Raw genomic sequence first — 20506 nt, forward strand, 5'->3', positions numbered from 1 at the left:
AAATTAAAAATAATTAATCCTGTGGATATATGACTTCTGAAACCAATAACTGAATTAATAAATGCCGACTTGTGTGTTCAATTATAAAGTTACATGTGATAATTGCGCAATTCAAGTCTGTTAAAGTGCTCTTGTGCTCCGTGCTCCAATGGTGACTTTACTTACACCTCTTGTGTGGCTATATGGTGCCGCACTCACCGGATTTGTTGGACTTCTCTACCTTATGGCAAAAGGAGTCTAGTGTGCTTTTTGTTCTCTTACGGGGACCTATCCCATCATGATGTCCACTGCATACTCCTGCTGATGTAACTGGTCTCCTATTGTGACTCCAACACTCCAGAACCAAGATGTGCAGGCATGCAATATATGAAGAAAGAACTCCCCATAGTGTAAGATCCTGGCAGGGACAGGAGGAGGTATTCAGCCCAGTAATCTCCGCTGTACAGAATCACAAGATCCTCCGTGCAAATCCCTGGGATCAAGCAGTCTCTTCCTTGTTGCAGGAGAGACACAGACACTGACACCGCTGATCGCTGCTTCCACTGTCACTCTACACCTGTCTAAATGGTTGCTGTGATTGGCTGTTTCCAAGGGACACGGCCATCACAGCGTGTTTCCGGGAGGACGTGCATGGTTTTCCTCCCAGGAATTAAGGCCTGCTCTGTAGCCATATTTCAGCTATAGCAGGGGCACGAGGTGGTTAATAAACTCCAGTCTTATTTAAATATATATACTGTGCAATCTTGATACACATAATACTATATGAATAGTATGGAAACTTCCATTTCAAAATGTCTTGTGCTAATATCAACTCAAAATGACTTTATAAGCCGGATACTTCCACGACACATTTTGGAATGGTTTGAGGGTTTCCACCACTATTCATATAGTATTATGTGTATCAAGATTGCACAATAAATATATTTGAATACAATTCGAGTGTATTAATACTTGGATTACCCTTGGGGGTTTCCACCATTATTCACAAAAAATTTTACACACATGAAATAATATAATTATAGGGGAAGGCTGCACTACATTTAAAAAATTTTTTTTAGGTCTCTAAGGGGAGCACTGATATAAGGGGACTTTGATCTAATGAGGGCCCACTGTATTATGAAGGAGATGACACCAATCTTGTATAAGAGGGGGAGACACGTAGGGTTGCCGTCTGTTCGGGATTCAATCAGACAGTCTTGTTTTTAAGTTATTTGTCTGGGTTTCAGTCCACCTGAAACTCAGACACATTATTCAGACAGGACTGTGCCTCTCCAAGTAACTGAGATAGCTCAATGCGTGCCACGTTACTGCTCTCCTTTGAACACCAAAGTTGTCCCATGTCCTTTACAATCCTATAGTGTATACTACAAAGAAAGTTGCCTTGTGCCGCTAAATTTTTTTATTAGGGTTTGGCTTGAAGAAAAGGTGGAAACCTTATGATGAAGGCAGTGCCTTCCCTGAGCCAACTGGGAAGCTTATGTCTCTAAAGGCACCAGAGAGATTTTGCCAATCTCACAGGGTAGACTGTACACGTATAGAGGTGCATCTTCATGCATGCACAGTCTCATATTATTTTAACTGTACATTCATATACACGCATTCATATATTTTAATGCATCTACAATCATAATATCATTAGATTCCACTATTACATTTGCATGAACTGTCTGCAGGCTCTCGTGACATAGCCTTCCCAGATGGCTGAGGGAAGACTCTCACTTATGACACCAGTGCCTATAGTAATAGCCTGGTAAGTGGGAAGCTTATCAAATTTAGCACTTTATTAAATAAATATTGCCGTTTTAAGTACTTTTACATAGCTTTTCAGAAACACAGATTAGGATGACAGACAAACAAGATTTTATCCAATTTGGGATGAATAGTCAATTTTCAGGCTCTACTTGACAGACAATCAGTTCAGTATTGCAACAACAACACTACAACACAGTTTATAAGAAGATAACATTTAAAAATTGGAACATATAAATACTGTAGATAACACTATTTGTAACGTAGACCAAAAGAGGACACACAACATAATCATATATTAACATATGCACATAGATAATCAGATTTGACACATTGAAAACAGAACATCCAAAAATAGATTATTACTGTACAATTTACATCATCTTTACGTGTATATTCCATGATATCAATGGTTTTGTTCATAAGGCTTCTGAAGGACATTTGATCAATATATCAAATATAACGACTGTTGTAATATGGATTATATTGTTCAAAATTGCCATTGTTCATGACAGGTTGGGGAGGCACTGGTGTGGGTAAAAATCTTGGATCATAGCTGTACGATGATTCTGGAATTTGGTAAGCTGGATTTTGGTAAAAATGTAAATTATTTACTGGAGTTCTGTGATAAAAAGGCATTGAGTGGGGATAGTAGACAGAAGAGGCGGTCATACGATGTTGGTGGTCTTGCATCTGCCTTTTCAGTTTCATCCTCCGGTTCTGAAACCACGTTTTCACCTATATATAAACAATACATTTACATAAGTTTCTTGTGAAGTCTATCACCATGTTTCTGGCATATATTACCAATAAAAGGCTAATAAATAACAGCCCTCAGAAATATTGTACTCAGGTCTCTACGTGCTTTAAAAGCAATTTGTTAACCATTTTGGAAAAACTGATATAAAGGGATCCTTGCAATGAAAACATTAAGTACTTACCTGTCCAATTGCCTGCACCATATTGTTAAAGAGGAAAGTGCAACATGTGGCAATGCACTAACATCTGGTGCCCTGCCAAAAATACTCCATGTAAGATTTTTGTGGTGCTTTGGGCAGCCCTTTAAATAAATCATCTGCCTAAACGCAATGGACATTAACCTTTAAAAAAAAGTGCTTGCATTTGGCACTGCAGTGGATCAGGCTGCTTTGAATGTGAATTTTTTTTTAACTGAAAATGGTCTTGAGGTTCTTAACCAAATAAAGAATTTCAGTTGAATGAGGTACTGTTTTCCAGTCGATAAGGGTCTAGTCCCAATGCAGTAAATGTGTTTTTGTGCATTGAGATGCAATTTGGGCAGTACCGTGGCTACATGATTAGTACATCTGCCTAGCAACACAAGGTTTGTCAGTTCAAATCCCAACCATGGCATAACCTGCCTGGAGTTTGCATGTTCTTCCTATGCCGGTGTGGTTTTCCTCCTACACTCCAAACACATGCTGGTAGGTAAATTGGTCCTAGTAAGTGTACATATGAATGTGAGTTAAGGACCTTAGATTGTAATCCCTTTGAGCGCAGGTACTGATGTGAATGTATAATTCTTATGTAGAGCGCTGAGTAAATTAATCTCGCTATATAAGTACATGTAATAAATAAATGTGGCATGCTGCATTATGCAGTCCAATCAAAATGAATAAACTATTTGCTCACCTTAGTCCACCAAAATTCGGCTAAGTTTTTGTAGCATACCCTAAAACAGGGGTCTCCAACCATGGGGCCTCAGCCTCTCTGCAGCTGGGCCGCATGCGCGGCGGGCAGCGTGAGAAAGCAAGGCAGGCGTGTAGCCGAATGAGAGAGCTGGGTGGATCAGAGAAGCGGGCTGGCGAGCAGAGATTACATCATCTCTCTCCGGCCGCATCGCATCACCATTCTGGTGGCAGGCAGCATTCCTCATCTGGTGGCAGGTGACATTCCTCATCTGGTGGCAGGCAGGTGAAATTCCTCATCTGGTGGCAGGCAGGTTACATTCCTCACCTGGTGGCAGGCAGCATTCCTCATCTGGTGGCAGGCAGGTTACATTCCTCACCTGGTGGCAGGCAGCATTCCTCATCTGGTGACAGGTGACATTCCTCATCTGGTGGCAGACAGCCTGGCAAGCGATATTCCTCATTTGGTGGCAGGTAGCGTGGCAAGTGACATTACTCATCTGCTGGCAGGCAGCATGGCAGGTGAGATTCCAAATTTGGTGGTAGGCAGCCTAGCAAGTGATATTCATCATCTGATGGCAGGCAGCATGGAACGTAATATTCCTCATCTGGTGGCAGGCAGCGTGGCAGGTGACATTCCTCATCTGATGGCAGGTGACGTGGCAAGTGACATTCCGCATCTGGTGGCAGGCAGTGTAGCAAGTGATAATCCGCATCTGGTGGCAGGCAGCATGGTAACTGATATTCCACATCTGGTGGCAGGCAGCGTGATAAGGTAACATTCCTCATCTGGTGGCAGGCGATGTAGCAAGTGACATTCCACATCTGGTGGCAGGCAGCGTTGCAAGTGATAATCCGCATCTGGTGGCAGGCAGCATGGCAATTGTCAGTCTACATCTGGTGGCCTATAGCGTGGCAAGTGACATTCCTCATCTGGTGGCAAGCAGCGTGGCAGGTGACATTCCTCATCTGGTGGCAGGTAGCGTGGCAGGTGAGATTCCTCATCTGGTGGCAGGCAGCATTGCAGGTAACATTCCTCATCTGGTGGCAAGCGATATTCCTCATTTGGTGGCAAGCAGTGTGGCAGGTGACATTCCTCAGTTGGTGGCAGGCAACGTGGCAAGTGACAATCTGCATCTGGTGGCAGGCAACATTCCTCATCTGCTGGCAAGTGACACTCTCAGAGCTCCCACTAATTCTGCATTATAGTGAGTTGAACTATTTCATTTTATATTACAATGTAATAATAGAAACAATGTGCTGCAATCATCCTGACACCATATCAACCATGGTGCCAGCATGATTGAAAGGCCAACACCAGCCATTGCCCTGACAAATTTCACGCAAACAGTCGCATAACCCCGTGCACGACCACCCCTCCCCCAACCTCTGGGCCATGACACAATTTTCTTCCCCCCCGCCACAACCGATCCCTGGTGCCAAAAAGGTTTGGGACCACTGTCCTAACACACATAGGAGATAACTTACTAACACTAGAGCAGCCAGAATCTTGGACAGCTGTGCTTAGTAACCATTCAGCTTCTAGCTTCAACTTATTCAGTTAAGCTTTGGAAATGAAAGCTAAAACCTGGGTTGCCTTGCACAGCTGCTCAAGCCTTAGTAAATTCCTCATATTGTTCATTCTGGCATAGTTGCATTCACGAATTGGGGTGTCATTCAAAATGAGTGACTCTACAAATTTACTAATGTGTGCATTGTGACTGCAGTCACTGACCAGAGTATTCTGACAGTGCCAAGCCTCCCTGTCAGAATACAGTGTCTCATTGCGAGGAATTTCCTCCATCCAGCATGTTTTTTTAAACTTCAGTCCACTAATCCTCACTCTTTAAAAATGGCTGTAATATGTTAAAAATTGTACACAAACAAGTTTTTCTTATCTTTTTGTATGGCACTTCCATGCTGCCTATGCCACTGCACCACGACTTAGAAAATATATTGTCACTAACAGGCAGCGTCTCCTTTCTTGTCTCATATGCTGGCCCAGTGATGTTTGCCCCTCCAGTCTACTGCCAACTGAAGTGCATGAAGCCATGCACCTCATCTTGAGCATGCACTGTTTGACAATACAATCATCTGTTGGTGGAAAATAAGCCTTTTTTACAACAAATTAGAGTAATGTCTCAGGGCACATGCGTGAGATTAGGCACATGAGATCATACACTTTAGCTAGCACATGTGCAGTAGGAAACACTGCAAGATCTCAGTTTAGGTGCAAGATTTTCCTGAAGGCACTAGTGACATTGCCATCCGAGGGGCATCTTTTTGTCAGGGGTTTATGTCACCACTGCCTTCAGGGAGACCACAAGTGAACAAACAAAAGAAAGAGTAAGTAAAAGCAAAAAAAAGAAAAACTTTTCATTAAAGAAACCAGTGTTGGATATCTTAACATCAGCATGCAGAGATGTGCTTATGTGAAATTTAATTAAAGAGGGGAAAGGTAAAAATTATTTTTACAAAGATAGTGATGTCTACAGTGGTCTAGTCATTTCTGGTTTATTTTGAAATGCACTCATAAGCACAGCATCCCACCAAGTGCATTGGTAATTGAATCTAAAAATCTAAAAAGTCTTGTAAACAGGGGTGGAACTACAAATCATGGGGGGTCCATAGCCAAATGGGGCCTCGTGGAGGCCTCTCTTTGTAGCAGCTGGCAGTGTAAAATATTGCAATATAGTATGTGTCAATGATCTTAAAGCTCAACTCTGAGAAATTTCTCCCTTGCAATGTGGGTGTACCTGCACTGCAGGGGCTACCTGCTTGATTAGTCTAAGGGAGAGTAAAAGCACTTTACCTTACCTGATTCTCCACTTCTCCAGCATATGGTGCTCCCCCACGCTCCAGCAGTGGACTGTCCATCGGCTATGGGCCCTGCTCTTGTCTTGATGACATCAGGACCTTGACCACTGCAGCATGGGAAAGCAGAGGATCAGGTAAGTTGACCTTCTTTTCTATGCCCCCTAAACCTATATAAGCAATTAACCCTTGCAGTGTGGATGCAGCCCACTGCGAGAGATCATTGTTAAGTTTATTGAAGTGGGGCTTTAACATAAAGTAAGCCTAAATCTAGAACAGGCAGCAAGAGACATTTTCAGTACACTACTAGGAACCAGTGCTGTGGATAAACTGTACAGTTGTACAGTAGTAGCAATAATAATAATAATGACTATAATGTCATTATTAAATAAAATACATTTTATATTAATTAAATACATTTTATATTATGACAAAATTATCAATACTTTTGAACACAATTTTACTATAACCCTAATGCAAGGGGTTTTAAACTTCTTTTTTTGTAGAACTATAAACCTCAGCTGTCCAAAAAAGTTTTAGCTGAACAGAAGCTCTGTGATTTCCAACTGCATTAGGCCTACGGGTTAATTTCAGCCTGGAGCAGAAGTTAAGAGGGCAATAAATCTACATTGCTAAAACTGGCCATAGAATGATTGAAATATGGCAGGTGCAGCAGGTACCAGCCAAATTTCAATCCATCTATGGCCAGCTTTAGCAATGTAGATTTTTTGCCCTCTTTACTTCTGCTTGAAATGTATTTGATGCATTCATGTTTGAGAGGAGTTGACCTAGAGATCAACTCCTCTCGAATGGGACTGTTGAAATTTTTTTGTGCAATCGCAGTGCTGATTGGTGTATTCTGGCGGCAGAGGTGTCCCGCTGTCAGGGAGGGATTTGAGTTAGATGGGAGAAGCCATTTTGATCTGACAGCTGGCTGACTAATCACAAATGAAAAATAACTTATCTATTGCCGGCTTAAGACAGATAAGCAAATTCTGTTTAAGCAGGTCATACACAGAGCAACCACAGACAGTGTTGACAGGGGAATTCCTCTCGTTGAGCCATTGTATTCTCCTGATGGGGGAAGACAGTAGTTATTGCTAATGATTATATCAGCCGTTAGCAACAACCACATCCAAAATCTGGCAGGCTGGTTGTACCCAAGTTGATTGATCGATCAACTTGGTACATTCAGCCTGCCCTTACATGGTCCATCTATGGATAACCTTATAGAGAGGGATCTGTGACTATTTTCCTGCGGTATGACTTCAGCCCTTCTATACTGAAAACTTCAGAGTTTAGTTTCCCCTCCTACCTCAGGCAGTTGCTATGGCTATTGTTATACCGTTGCTCATAAACATTTCCCACTGGGCATCATATACATTTCAAGGAGTACAGTACAAGGAAAAGGGATATAATGTTTATCTAACATGTCTACGAAAATTTCCCAGAAAGATGAACTTGTGTTGGCTCAAGGAGACAAGGACAGTTACCTGAATTTCGGACAGCTGTAGACAACTTGCTAATTTCTTTCTCTCGGAGGCTCCCAGGTATCTCTGTTTCTTGAACATCTCCTCAAGTTTGCAGATTTGCTGGGAGGTGAATGCTGTTCTCATCCTGCGTTGCAGTTCACTCTTGAGGCTATCTTCTCCATGATCATCATCTTCAAGCTGACCTCTCTCTGGACTATGAGAACCAATCTGTTCACTCTCATCTTCTGAGCAGCTCGGTGTGGATTCATCATAATTTACCCAATCCCTGTGCAGAGCTAAATAAACAATGATAAGAGAACTGTCATGTAAATGGTTTATACAATGGATGATTTCTTTGCTTTGGAGTTAGATGGCTAATCTAAAACAACCCCTAATCTACTCTAGACCTCTGTGGGACTTAAAATGAAGGTTAAGAGGAGCTTCAGTCAGTTCTGGAATAGGTTAAAATCAGCAGCTATAACATTTGTAGCTGCTCTCTTTTGTTAAAGAGACACTGACCTGTCCAAGGATCCAGTGCCGTCCTCACCCGACCCAGTTCTACATCAGTCCTCAATTGCCAGGCGCCATCATGTTAACTGTGGGCAGCTGACTGTAACTGCCTGTGGCTCCACAGATGGCTGTACACTGAGCAATACACAAGCCATGCTGCACTTTGGGAATGATCTTGCAGGCATCTGGGACCTGTTATATTTCCCAGAAGGCTGCAGGCAGCAGGGGGAGGAGAATTTACAGTGGACCACCTTAACAATCCAACCAGAATGAGAATGGGTACCTGTCAAAACCAGGTACCAGCTCCCTGTTCCAAAAAAAATTAATTCAAATATGGTGGGGGGGACAAACTTTCCCTTTCGGGTGAAGTTCTGCTTTAAGTATCCGCTGTGTAAAGCAACTGATGTTCACCATGTTGAATCGTGGCTAAAAACAGCCAGAGATGGACACATCTCTCGACTCTTGATATAAATGACAACTAACCTGGCTGTATATTGATCATTATTGGTCCATGCAAATCATTAATTAGGTTTCAGTAGGTTGCTGCATATTACTGAATTCTAAACCATCCAATTAAAAACTTGCCCCCATTTTGACAATCAAAGCAAGTACATTTAGATAGTAACCGATTGTGACATTAACACAATGGACTCACAATTACATATTTTATATATCTAATATTATGTTTTATGTTCTTGCTTGTAAGAAAAAATGGTAAAGCAGTATATACTGGTGAAAAGATAAAAAGTACATTAATTTAAATAAAGAAATAGTCAATGGGTCCTTGCACATAGGTTGCTTAAAAACATACCACATTGAGTATTTTTTTTTTACTGATCTAAATGTAGATCATTGCTTTCAAAGGCCTGTACACACAGACATACAGATTTCAATAAACTAGAGCCCCATTTAGTTCAGTAAAAAATGCAAAATACAGCATCACTGGTAAGTATTGTACATGCAAACACATGCAAATCACACTTCCCCCTTGCATAGTAGATTATATTGGCATTCTGGGAGAAAGAAGAATTTTTACCCATGTATAACCATATGCGTATGTTAATGCCCACACTACCCACAGGAACTTTCTGCCAGGAAGATCCAGCGTTCATGCATCAGTACTGTGTGCAAGGACCCAATTGATGATGTTTTTCCTTCTACAGTAAAATGAATTTAGTAGAATATATTTAGATTTACATTTAAAAATCTTGTGTTAAAGACAATTACTTTTAAGATGTGGCATGCATATTCCCAATCATTAAAATGAACTGTTTGATAAGTACAAACAAAGTCTTAACGAAACATTTCCCTTGCATCAACAAAGTTTCAAATAATATATAATTTTAATGCTGGTAAATGATGGAAAAGTGCTACACTGCTATTCAAATTGAAGTTATACTGTGCTGTAAAGCCTATTAAAAGCATATGTGATAAAGAATTTATATATCTGAAAACCTGTAATACAGGTTAATAAATCTACTCACCAGTTGTGGAAGATACAACTTGCTCTGGACATGTCTCATGATCTGAAGAAATCTTCTTAACATTTTGAGAATCTCCACACGTTTCCATATGTTCCGTTTTCTTTTTGGGTTGGTTGGACCTTACTGTAAATTTACATGAGGGCTGTGACTGTGGTACGCAAGAAATGTTTGGTTTTGAGTCATCTGTCCCAGCCAAAGTGTTCTCTTTACTCCCTGTTAGGATAAAGTCTATGGAAAACCTTTGTCTGACCATGCTGAAGACCACTGTGTGTTTGTTGGACTTATCAGTTTTGTCCTGTGTGTGCTTATGTCCTTGGTCCATGCTGAGTTTCTGCTTTATAGCCTGTTGCATATGCAAGTGTGAAGAACATCAAAGGGGAACCAAAAACTTGGATAATAGCTATCAGAAAGGACTAATTAACGTAACAATTCCAGATTCACACATAAACAAATGTTCACATACATGGCTCCAGTGAGTCTGGCGGCTTGCTAATGTCACTTGGTGATTTTATAGAGAAGTTTAGTATCCATTAATATAACTCCTGTGTCATAATTCCCATACATAGATAGACAAGACAGCAGATGAGAGCTCATCACCCCTGTTCTGCTTTCCTGGCATACCTCTATGAAGTCAAGCAATGTGATGAGTATATTGTACTGTATCAATTTACCTTTTGTTTGTAATTGCTGGTAAAGACAGAGGATATAGTAGAAAATCAAACAATTGTCAATAAGTGTTAGGATAGACATAATCAACATGGAACCAAAAGAGAAGCTAATGTAATGTTCCCAAAACATAATTAAAGCTGACCATACATGGTTAGAATTCTGTTCAAATGTGAGTAGAACAATGCTTCGTCAGAACATTCTTTATTGCCATCATTGAGTCAACTAAAGTAGTTTAACCACTTAAAGACACCCACCACATATATACTGCAGCAAGCTCTATTGAGCGAAACAACATACCTGTATGTCCTTTCGGGCAATAGATACTGTGAGCGCACGCATCCCGCCAGAGGCACGCACGCTTGCTGCAGAGAGCAGGAGCCAATCAATAGGTCTGGTGGACCCGATGTCCGTGGCCATCCACGATCGCTCCACAGAGAGGCAGAACAGGGATCTGCCTATGTAAACAAGACAGATTCCCGTTTTGACAGGGAAGTAAACAGAGATCTTCTGTTCCTTGTAAGCTTCTGTTCCTGTGTTCTTCCTGTCAGCCCATCCCCCACACAGTTAGAAATCACTCCTAGGGAACACACGTATTCCTTTGACCGCCCCTGATGTTAACCCCTTCCCTGTCAGTGTAATTTAGTGTAATTTATACAGTAACCGTGCATTTTAACATCTGATCACTGTATTGGTGTCACTGGTCCCCAAAAAAGTGACACTTAGTGTCAGATTTGTACACCACAATGTTGAATCTAAAAATCGCTGATCGCCACCATTACCAGTAAAAACAATGAAAAAAAATGAAAAGTCCGTAAATCTATCACCAAAGTTTGTAGACGCTATAACTTTTGCACAAACCAATCAATGTATGCTTATTGGGATTTTTTTTGGACAAAAATACGTAGAAGAATACATATTGGCCTAAAATGATGAAGAAATTCGATTTTTTTACTTTTTTTTGATATGTATTATAGCACCAAGTAAAAAATATTGAGTTTTTTTTCAAAATTGTGGGGCTTTTTTGTTTATAGTGCAAAAAATAAAAACCGCAGAGGTGGTCAAATACCATCAAAAGAGAGCTCTATTTGTGGGAAAAAAAGGTTATCTATTTTATTTGGGTACAGCGTCGCACAACCGCGTAATTGTCAGTTAAAATAACACAGTGCCCAAGCGCAAAAAATGGTCTGGTCATTATGGGGGTAAAACCTTCCGGGGCTGAAGTGGTTAAAAGCCCTTAAAATATTGTCCAGATCTGCTATTATAGCCAGCCATACATAGATTGAAATTCAGCCGGCTCGGCAGGACCAGGTGAATTTCGGTCCATGTCAAGGCAGGCTGGTTCAATCTACCAATTGACTTGTGTACAACCAGCCTGTCAGGTTTTTCACGAACGATCAGTGGAGCTGGATATAGCCGGCAATATTGGTCATTGTATTCTGAAGGTGGGGAAGGCCCTCTGCTGTCAGAATACAATACCACAGGGGGAGGGATTGTATCCATCTCAAATGGGTGGATGGTAGAATCAAGTTTATTTGAACAAAAAAATGTAATGGGTAATATAGGGCATGCCTTAGATGGAATTCCAGACATATTAAACATCATAATTTTTCCCACACATATTACAGTTAAAATTTTGTTTGTTCGAGAACATTTTTCGATCTTTCTCCTTAGAATTTTCTATTCACTACAGGTAAAAATAAATGTTGATTTGTCCCCACAATGTGAACAAATGTTCTGAAAATAAAAATGAAAATGTTTGAACAAAATCTCACTAGTGTATGGTCAACTTAAACTGAAAGGGCAAGACCAGGGTTTTTTTTTTGTTTTTTGTTTGTCTGTCTAGACCATGATTTTGTTGGCTGTCTAGACCATTTTTTTTTTTTGCCATTGTCATACAATATAATTAGTTTGGACAAGTGTGACTGTAAACAAAGGAAAAATAATTCAACACGTTGAACATTTTTGGGTAATTTCCACAGTTCAAAAAAGAAACCTTCTATTCCTAGATCAGCGCAACCATGATACATATACTTTAAGATTATAAAACATTACAACTTTTTAACTTAAAGTATAACTAAAGGCAAAACTTTTTTTTTTTTTCGTTTTGGAAAGAGTAGAGAAGGATTATAACATGTATTAGGTTTTAATTGCTGTTTGAAGCCCAATTATTTACCCTGTTTACCATTAGCATTGAAAGTGAAAGTAAAAGAAAGAAAGAAAGTAAAAGAAAATCCCAAACTTTGAGTTGTCCCAAGAAAAATAATAGCATTGAAATATTCCAATTGACGCTAGTTCTCATGACCTGAGAGGCTCCAAGGTTCCCTTAATTTGCAGGGGTTACTTCATACTTCCTAAATCTCCCCAATGGGACATAGATGGGAAAATACAACCTGATCGGTAAATAAAAATAAAATCTTACAAAATGTTAAATGATCAGCTATATAAAGACTTTAAGTAATATTGCAACTAGGTCGTGTCACAACAATCTTAGTTGTATATAATACTTAGAGTACATTATGCTCCTCTCAAACTTTATAACATGGGCTTATTGATGGACCTTCTTCTCCTAGGTGCCTAGGAGACCTTGGGAGTGCCTAGGAGACCTTGGGGACCTGATTCATATGCTACGACATTGTCCCAAGCTACATAAATACTGGGACAATGTCCTTAATACAATCAGTCAGGCTTATCAGTTATATTTATCTTTAGACCCTTTGTCTTGTAAACTTGGTATATTGGATCCCGTGGTTCCGGACGCCCTTGTCAGATAGGCTGTCTCCAGAGCCCTATTCCAGACCCCTAAGGTGCTTTTGATGTGCTGGAAAAGTTCTCTACCCCCGTCCCCGCAGGACAGTCTCAATAACATAAACACCGCTCTTCACTAGGGAAAAAAATGTCAACATTGGGGTTGCCCTACCAAATTTGATAGAATATGGGCTGGACGGCTGTCTGTACCTGGTTTAGCCCCTGTGGAGCTGGTTTTACACCGGATACAAGACTGAAGCTTAGTACTTCAGGCCTATCCCCTGGCCTTTCTGGTATCCATAGTATACATTTACCTCTGGGTTCTTTGTTTAATTGTTATTGTATGAACATTATTATTAGTTGATTCCCACATTTGTTTATGATAAATGGGCTAAGGTTGTACTTATACTATGCTCTGTAACACTGTTGTCTGTTTTGGGAAATCTTGTTCTAGTTCTGGTGGCTTGGGGGTCCCCAAGGGATTCCCTTAATTTGCAGCAATTTCCTCTCCCTTCCTGTTTGACTATGGGGCAGCAAGTAAGGGGAAATCTCCGCAATGGGACACAGATGGTCAAAAAAATTGACAGGGGGTCCTTTGCTCTATCCAAAATGGAAAAAAATATGTTGCCTATAGTTCTACTTTAAGGATGCCAACAAATACAGATAGCACTGATGTCCAAAGCTTGGAAGAAAGAAGCCCCAGATTCTGGACTGTTGCTTCAAGATGTTCAAGCCACATTTGCCTTAGGTTTTAAAATGTATCTGGCAAGTTTCTTCTAAAGCTGCTCATATACTAGTGAAATTGTGTTTGAAATTTTTCATTTTAAGAATGTTTGTTTGAGTTTTCTAATCATTAGTGGGTCAAATCAATATTTGTTATGTGTTTCGCGCTAGCACTCTGTGCGCGGGGTAAAAAATGTATGGCAAGCCTGCCGCCTTCACTTAAATAGCTTATCCTTGACTATTCATAAATAAAGAGTGATTGCTTTTAACCTTGAGGTTACAACCAGTAACGTTCAATTGGTTCATGCACTGTAGTCACTTTATATTTATTTTGATGGTTATCTATTAGGAGTGATTAGCCAGGTTTACTTACCACAAGAGTTCACATCACATATTGGTTAGATTGAGTTAACTGTCAGCGCCTCACTACTCTCTAATGCCCTGTACACACGGTCTGAAATTCTGACAGAAAAAGTCTGATCGGATTATATTGTCGGAAAATCCGATCGTGTGTGGGCTCTATCAGACTTTTTCAGTCGGAAATTCTGACAGAAAATATTTGAGAGCAGGATCTCAAATTTTCGGACAAAAAAATCCGATCAGACTTTTTTTCAGATCGTTTGTAGAGAATTCCGATCGGACAAAGTGCCACGCTCAGATCAAATTACGAGACCAAAGCTATTGGCTACTAGCCTCAACATAGTCCTGTCATAACAAACGAACATCATCACATTCCGAACAATTGGATTTTCTGCCAACTCTGTCCGACCGTGTGTTTCGGACAAAATCCATCGAAAAGAATCAGTCGAATTTTGTGGTCAGAATGTGTGACCGTGTGTACAAGCCATTACAATGAAATCAATATTTGTTTACAGTCATACTGACAAGAAAATTTGAAGCAGGATAAAAAAAAATCTTGAATGAAGGAGCTTTAGAGGGATAGTCATCAAGTCATCGATTATACCGTACTGACGTTTGTACAAATGCTTACTATAAAATCTAATTATCAGGTTGAGTACCCATGCAATAGAGTCTACATGTGCTACCCCGACCTTTTTCATGAGCATTACTGAGCAAGCATGTTATTACCATCATTAGAGGCCAAATATCCCAGGGAATACTTACAGTACCAATACAAATGCCCTCCTAGGTTTCTGAACTCCATTGGTAATATTTTAGAAATATCTTTGAGGGAATATTCAGTGATAACAAATTACGTTGCAGCTTTCTAGGTATGAAAACAATCATTAATGACTGATAAAATTGGAGATCCTGGGTAATAGACTTTCCAGCTTGTTGGAAATTTATTTCAGCGGATCATCATCATGTTATCAGTACATATGATTATTTAGAACACTGGAACATTACAGTCTTAAGCCCTGTACACATGGGCCGAATGTCGGGAGACATCAGCCAGTTCACAAACGGCCGACATTCGACTTGTGTGTATGCCACGAGCATGCTGGAAAACCAGCAACCGACCAACTCCCGATCAGTGCTCTAAGCCAATGGTGGAGAGTGTTGATCGGATTGTTCTGGCGGGGGGGTGTCCCTCTGTCAGACCACAACAGCTCAGCGGGGGAGATCATTATACTAACTTCACATAGTTAGTACAGTGTAGATTTACTAAAACGGGTGCACTCAGAATCTGGTACAGCAGTGCATGGTAGCCAATCACCTTCTAAAATCAGCTTGTTTAAATAAGCTTTGGCAATAAAACCTGAAAGCTGATTGGTTTCTATGGAGAGCTGCATCAGATTTTGCACTCTCCAGCCTTAGTAAATAGTATCCAGAGTGTCTAATGGGTTTAGGGAAATCTGAGGCCGCGTACACACGTGGGGACTGTTCGCTCAACTTTGTCCGCTGAACAGTGTTTTTCGGCGGACAGTCCGCTCGTGTGTGGGCTTTCAGCAGACAGTTTCAGCGAACAGTCTGCTGAACAAAGTTTTTCGGAATTTCCGAAAAACTGTCCGCTGAAACTTTGTTTCAGCGAACAGTCCCCTCGTGTGTAGGCTTGTTCGTCAAACTAAGTTCCGCGCATGCTCAGAAAGGATTTACACGCCGAAGTTTGCATTGCAGTGTATAGGACGTCGTTTTCTAGTCCCGTCGTACGTGCCGTTCACGTCATCGCGCACGGTTTCAGCGGACTGTTCGTTCGTCGTGTGTGGCCAAGTCCGTCCATGCTAATTTTGAGCGGACTGTCCGCTGAAACTGTTTGACGAACAAAGTTGAGCGAACAGTCCCCGCGTGTGTACGCGGCCTGATATTTAACCGCTATTCTTTAAAGTTATACAGTAGTGACTAGAAATAAGCTCATTCTAAATTCAGTCTAAATTTTTAGGCACCAAAATAACCAGCACAACTTATTAACCACTTCAATAATGGCCACTCTCCCCGCTTCCTGCCCAGGCCAATTTTCAGCTTTCAGTGCTGTTGAACTTTGAATGACAATTGCACGGTCATGCAACACTGTACCCATATGACATTTTTATCATTTTTTTGAGGCAGATATAGCTTTCTTTTGGTGATATTTAATCAACACTGGGTTTTTTATTTTTTGCTAAACAAACCAAAAAATTCAAAAAATTTTGAAAAAATAAAAGTTTTTCTTAGTTTTTGTTATATATTTTTTTTAAATAAGTATTTTTTCTTCATAACTGATGTGTGCTGATGAGGCTGCATTGATGGGCACTGATGAGGCTGCATTGATGGGCACTAATGGGGCTGCACTGATAATTAGGTCACTGATGATTAAAGCATAGTTCCACCCAAAAATGAAACTTTCGCTTTAAGGAAAGGTGACCACGTGACATGCCACATTTGGCATGTCTTTTTTTTGGAGGGTTCCAGCTCCCACTTCCTCCCGGGGCACCGTGGCGCCGGAAGGAAGATCACCTCTCCCCCATCCCTCTTGGCAATCATCTGGGACACACCATAGGTCCCAGATGATTGTCCAGCCAGTCACAGTGTGCAGCGCAGCTCACGCATGCGCAGTGCATACCTGGCTGTGAAGCCACAGCCGGGCGCCCACAGTGACAATGCCAGTGCCACAGAGAGGAGGGGGAAACAAGCGGGGCTTCATTACCCTGCATCGCTGTACCCTGGGTCAGGTAAGTATCTGATTATTAAAAGTCAGCATGAGACATGAACATGAAAAATCAAAAGTGCTAATTTTAAAGGCTTAGCCCTTGTACACACGGTCGGAGATTCCGACGGAATGTGTCCTATCGGACCATTTTGTCGGATATTCCGACTGTGTGTGGTCTGCATTGGACTGTTTCCGTCAGAATATCAGACGGACCAAGTTTTCCAACTTGCCGGTAAAACTTTCCAACAAAATGCTCCTATCGGACATACTCCGATCATGTGTAGCCTACTCCGATGGACAAAGTGCCACGCATGCTCAGATCAAATTCCTAGACCAAAGCTATTGGCTACTAGCCTGAACGTAGTCCCGTTGTAACGAAATAACGCCATCACGTTATGTACAATCGGATTTTCCGACAACTTAGTCCGACCGTGTGTATGCAACATCACTTCCGGACCTCTTCTGGAATTAATCAGTTGGAATTACTCCGAAGGATTTGGTTGTCGGAATCTCTGACCGTGTGTACAAGGGCTTATATGTCCTTGTAAGGTATTGTCATAAAAAGTGTTTGGGGTCCCGGGTCCTGCCCCAAGTGACATGTATCAATGCAAAACAGTGATTTTAATAATGCTTAAAGTGAAACAATAAAAATGAAATATTCCATTAAATATTGCGCCTGGGGGGGTGTCTGTAGTATGCCTATAAAGTGGCGCAGTTTTCCCGGATTTAAAACAGTGCCACAGTAAAATTACATTTCTAAAGGAAAAAAGTAATTTAAAACTGATCGCGGCTGTAATGAATTGTCGGGTCTCAGCAATATAGATAAAACTCATTGAAAAAAATGGCGTGGGCCCCACCCCAGTCCATTATCAGGACCCCCAGATCCCGCCCCTCATGTGAATTGGTAATGCTGTACATTGTACCCCTACCATTTCACAAAAGAAAGTGTCAAAAATAGTAGAAAAGACAGGAGACACTTAGGATCAAGACCTTTATTAAAAGATAAAAAAATAAAAATGTCCAGCGATGTCCATTCATCTTCTATCACGCCACTTGACAAGCAGAAAAAAGAAAAAAAAACGCGACATCCGTGGGAGGCTCTTGCTGAGAGATGCTTCTTCTTGGTGATAGTTCTTATATAGCTGGAGGTGGGGCCACTTGATGACGTAAATGGGCGACCCCGCTTTCCTCTGACGTCACAAAGATGAATGGACATGGCAGGACATTTTTATGGTTTTATCTTTTAATAAAGGACTTGTCCCTAAGTGTCTCCTGTCTTTTTTACTATTTTTGACACTTTCTTTTGTGAAATGGTAGGGGTACAATGTATCCCTTACCAATTCACATATTGGGAGGTGGGATCTGGGGGTCCCCTTGTTAAAGGAGGAATCCAATAAGCCCCTGTTCGCATACCCCCACAACCACCGGGCAAGGGTTGTGGGGATGAGGCCCTTGTCCCCATCAACATGGGGACAAGGTGCTTTGGGGGGGCTACTCCAAAGCATCCTCCCCATGTTGAGGACATGTGGCCTGGTACGGTTCAGGAGGGGGGTGCTCTCTCATCCCCCTCTTTTCCTGTGGCCTGCCAGGTTGAGTGCTCAGATAAGGGTCTGGTATGGATTTTGGGGGGACCCCTACACCATTTTTTTTTATTTTGGCGCAGGGTTCCCCTTAAAATCAGGTCTGGTATGGATTTTGGGGGGACCCCTATGCCATTTGGTTTTAAATTTGGCACAGGGTTTCCTATAATTTCCATACCAGACCTGAAGGGCCTGGTATGGACTCTAGGGGGACCCCGCACGCACTTTTTAAAAAAAATTGGGTTTGGGGGTTCACCTTAATATTCATACCAGACCCAAGGGCCTGGTAATGGACTGGGGAGGGCCTATGCCATTTTTTTCAATGAGTTTTATCTATATTGCAGAGACCCAACCATTTTATCACAGCCGCAATTAATTTTAAATTACTTTTTTCCTTTTAATAATATAATTTTGCTTGTGTTCTAAACATGGGGAAACTGCGCCACTTTACTGGCACACTATAGACACCCCTCAGGCACCATATTTAAAGGAATATTTCATTTTTATTGTTTTACTTTAACCCCTTAACAACCGGCCCATAGCCGATTATCGGCTACAGGGCGGTTGTTTAACTCTGAGAGGTCGTTAATTAACGGCCTCCCAGAATTCCGCTCTTGCGCGCCCCATGGGGTGCGCACTCGAGAGCATCCGTGACGGATCATGGTAAACGGCCACTCATTGTCAAATGATGGAGCGATCACTTGTAAACCATCCGGCGTCATGTTATGTTATGACGCCGGTTCCTCCCTCCCCTCTCTGTACCAATCGGTACAGCGGAGGGGGGAGAAATCGGTGTCAGCAGGGCTGTGGGCTGCATCTGCAGTGCCTACATCGCTGCTCACCGAAATTTAACCCCTCGATTCCCTGCCAATACTCTGCAATACCCTGCTAATACCCAATACCCTGCCAATACTCTGCAATACCCTGCCAATACTCTGCAATACCCAATACCCTGCCAATACTCTGCAATACCCTGCCAATACCCTGCCAATACTCTGCAATACTCTGCCATACCCTGCCAATACTCTGCCATACCCTGCCAATACTCTGCAATACCCAATACCCTGCCAATACTCTGCCATACCCTTCCAATACTCTGCAATACTCTGCCATACCCTGCCAATACTCTGCCATACCCTGCCAATACTTTGCAATACCCAATACCCTGCCAATACTCTGCAATACCCAATACCCTGCCAATACTCTGCAATACCCTGCCAATACTCTGCAATACACGCCAATACTCTGCAATACCCAATACCCTGCCAATACTCTGCAATACCCTGCCAATACCCTGCAATACTCTGCCATACCCTGCCAATACTCTGCAATACCCTGCCAATACTCTGCAATACCCAATACCCTGCCAATACCCTGCAATACCCAATACCCTGCCAATACTCTGCCATACCCTGCCAATACTCTGCAATACCCTGCCAATGCTCTGCAATACCCAATACCCTGCCAATACTCTGCAATACCCAATACCCTGCCAATACTCTGCAATACCATGCCAATACTCTGCAATACACGCCAATACTCTGCAATACCCAATACCCTGCCAATACTCTACAATACCCTGCCAATACTCTGCAATATCCTGCCAATACTCTGCAATACCCAATACCCTGCCAATACTCTGCCATACCCTGCCAATACTCTGCAATACCCTACCAATACTCTGCCATACCCTGCCAATACTCTGCAATACCCAATACCCTGCCAATACTCTGCAATACCCTGCCATTTTTTTATTTTTTATTTTTTATTTTATTTCAGGATTCCCAGCCTATAGGTGAGATGAGGGGTCTTATTGACCCCATATCTCACTGTAAAGAGGACCAGTCATGCCTATTCCTATTACAAGGGAAGTTTACATTCCTTGTAATAGGAATAAAAGTGATAAAAAATGTATTTTTGGGGAAAAAAAATTCAAACTAAAGTAAAATCAACAATAAAAAAAATTATGTAAAGCGCCCCTGTCCCCATGTGCTCACATGCAGAAGCGAATGCATACGTAAGTCCT

General features: G+C 41.6%; 1 protein-coding gene across 1 annotated transcript; it reads right to left on the minus strand.

Annotated features, from left to right (window-relative positions):
• Positions 1-2202: 2202 nt before the first annotated feature.
• LOC143929800 (homeobox protein pv.1-like) lies at positions 2203-9928 on the minus strand. Its single transcript, XM_077453777.1, has 3 exons — positions 9676-9928; positions 7703-7977; positions 2203-2487 (listed from the first exon to the last, which is right to left on the minus strand). The coding sequence occupies exons 1-3, from the start codon at positions 9926-9928 to the stop codon at positions 2203-2205; spliced, it is 813 nt and encodes a 270-aa protein (XP_077309903.1).
• Positions 9929-20506: the final 10578 nt, after the last annotated feature.

Source organism: Lithobates pipiens, unplaced genomic scaffold (assembly GCF_037356315.1).
Source record: "Lithobates pipiens isolate NorthernLeopardFrog02 unplaced genomic scaffold, aLitPip1_a1.2 Scaffold_25, whole genome shotgun sequence".
NCBI classification, from domain to species: Eukaryota; Metazoa; Chordata; class Amphibia; order Anura; family Ranidae; genus Lithobates; species Lithobates pipiens.

Excerpts from the sequence above, each read along its gene's own strand:
- LOC143929800 (XM_077453777.1), bottom strand. The coding sequence starts at position 9,928 with ATGGTCAGACAAAGGTTTTCCATAGACTTTATCCTAACAGGGAGTAAA. Across the intron at positions 7,978-9,675 it reads AGTTGTATCTTCCACAACTG|CTCTGCACAGGGATTGGGTA; the intron begins GTGAGTAGATTT and ends TTGTTTATTTAG. Across the intron at positions 2,488-7,702 it reads TACAGCTGTCCGAAATTCAG|GTGAAAACGTGGTTTCAGAA; the intron begins GTAACTGTCCTT and ends GTTTATATATAG.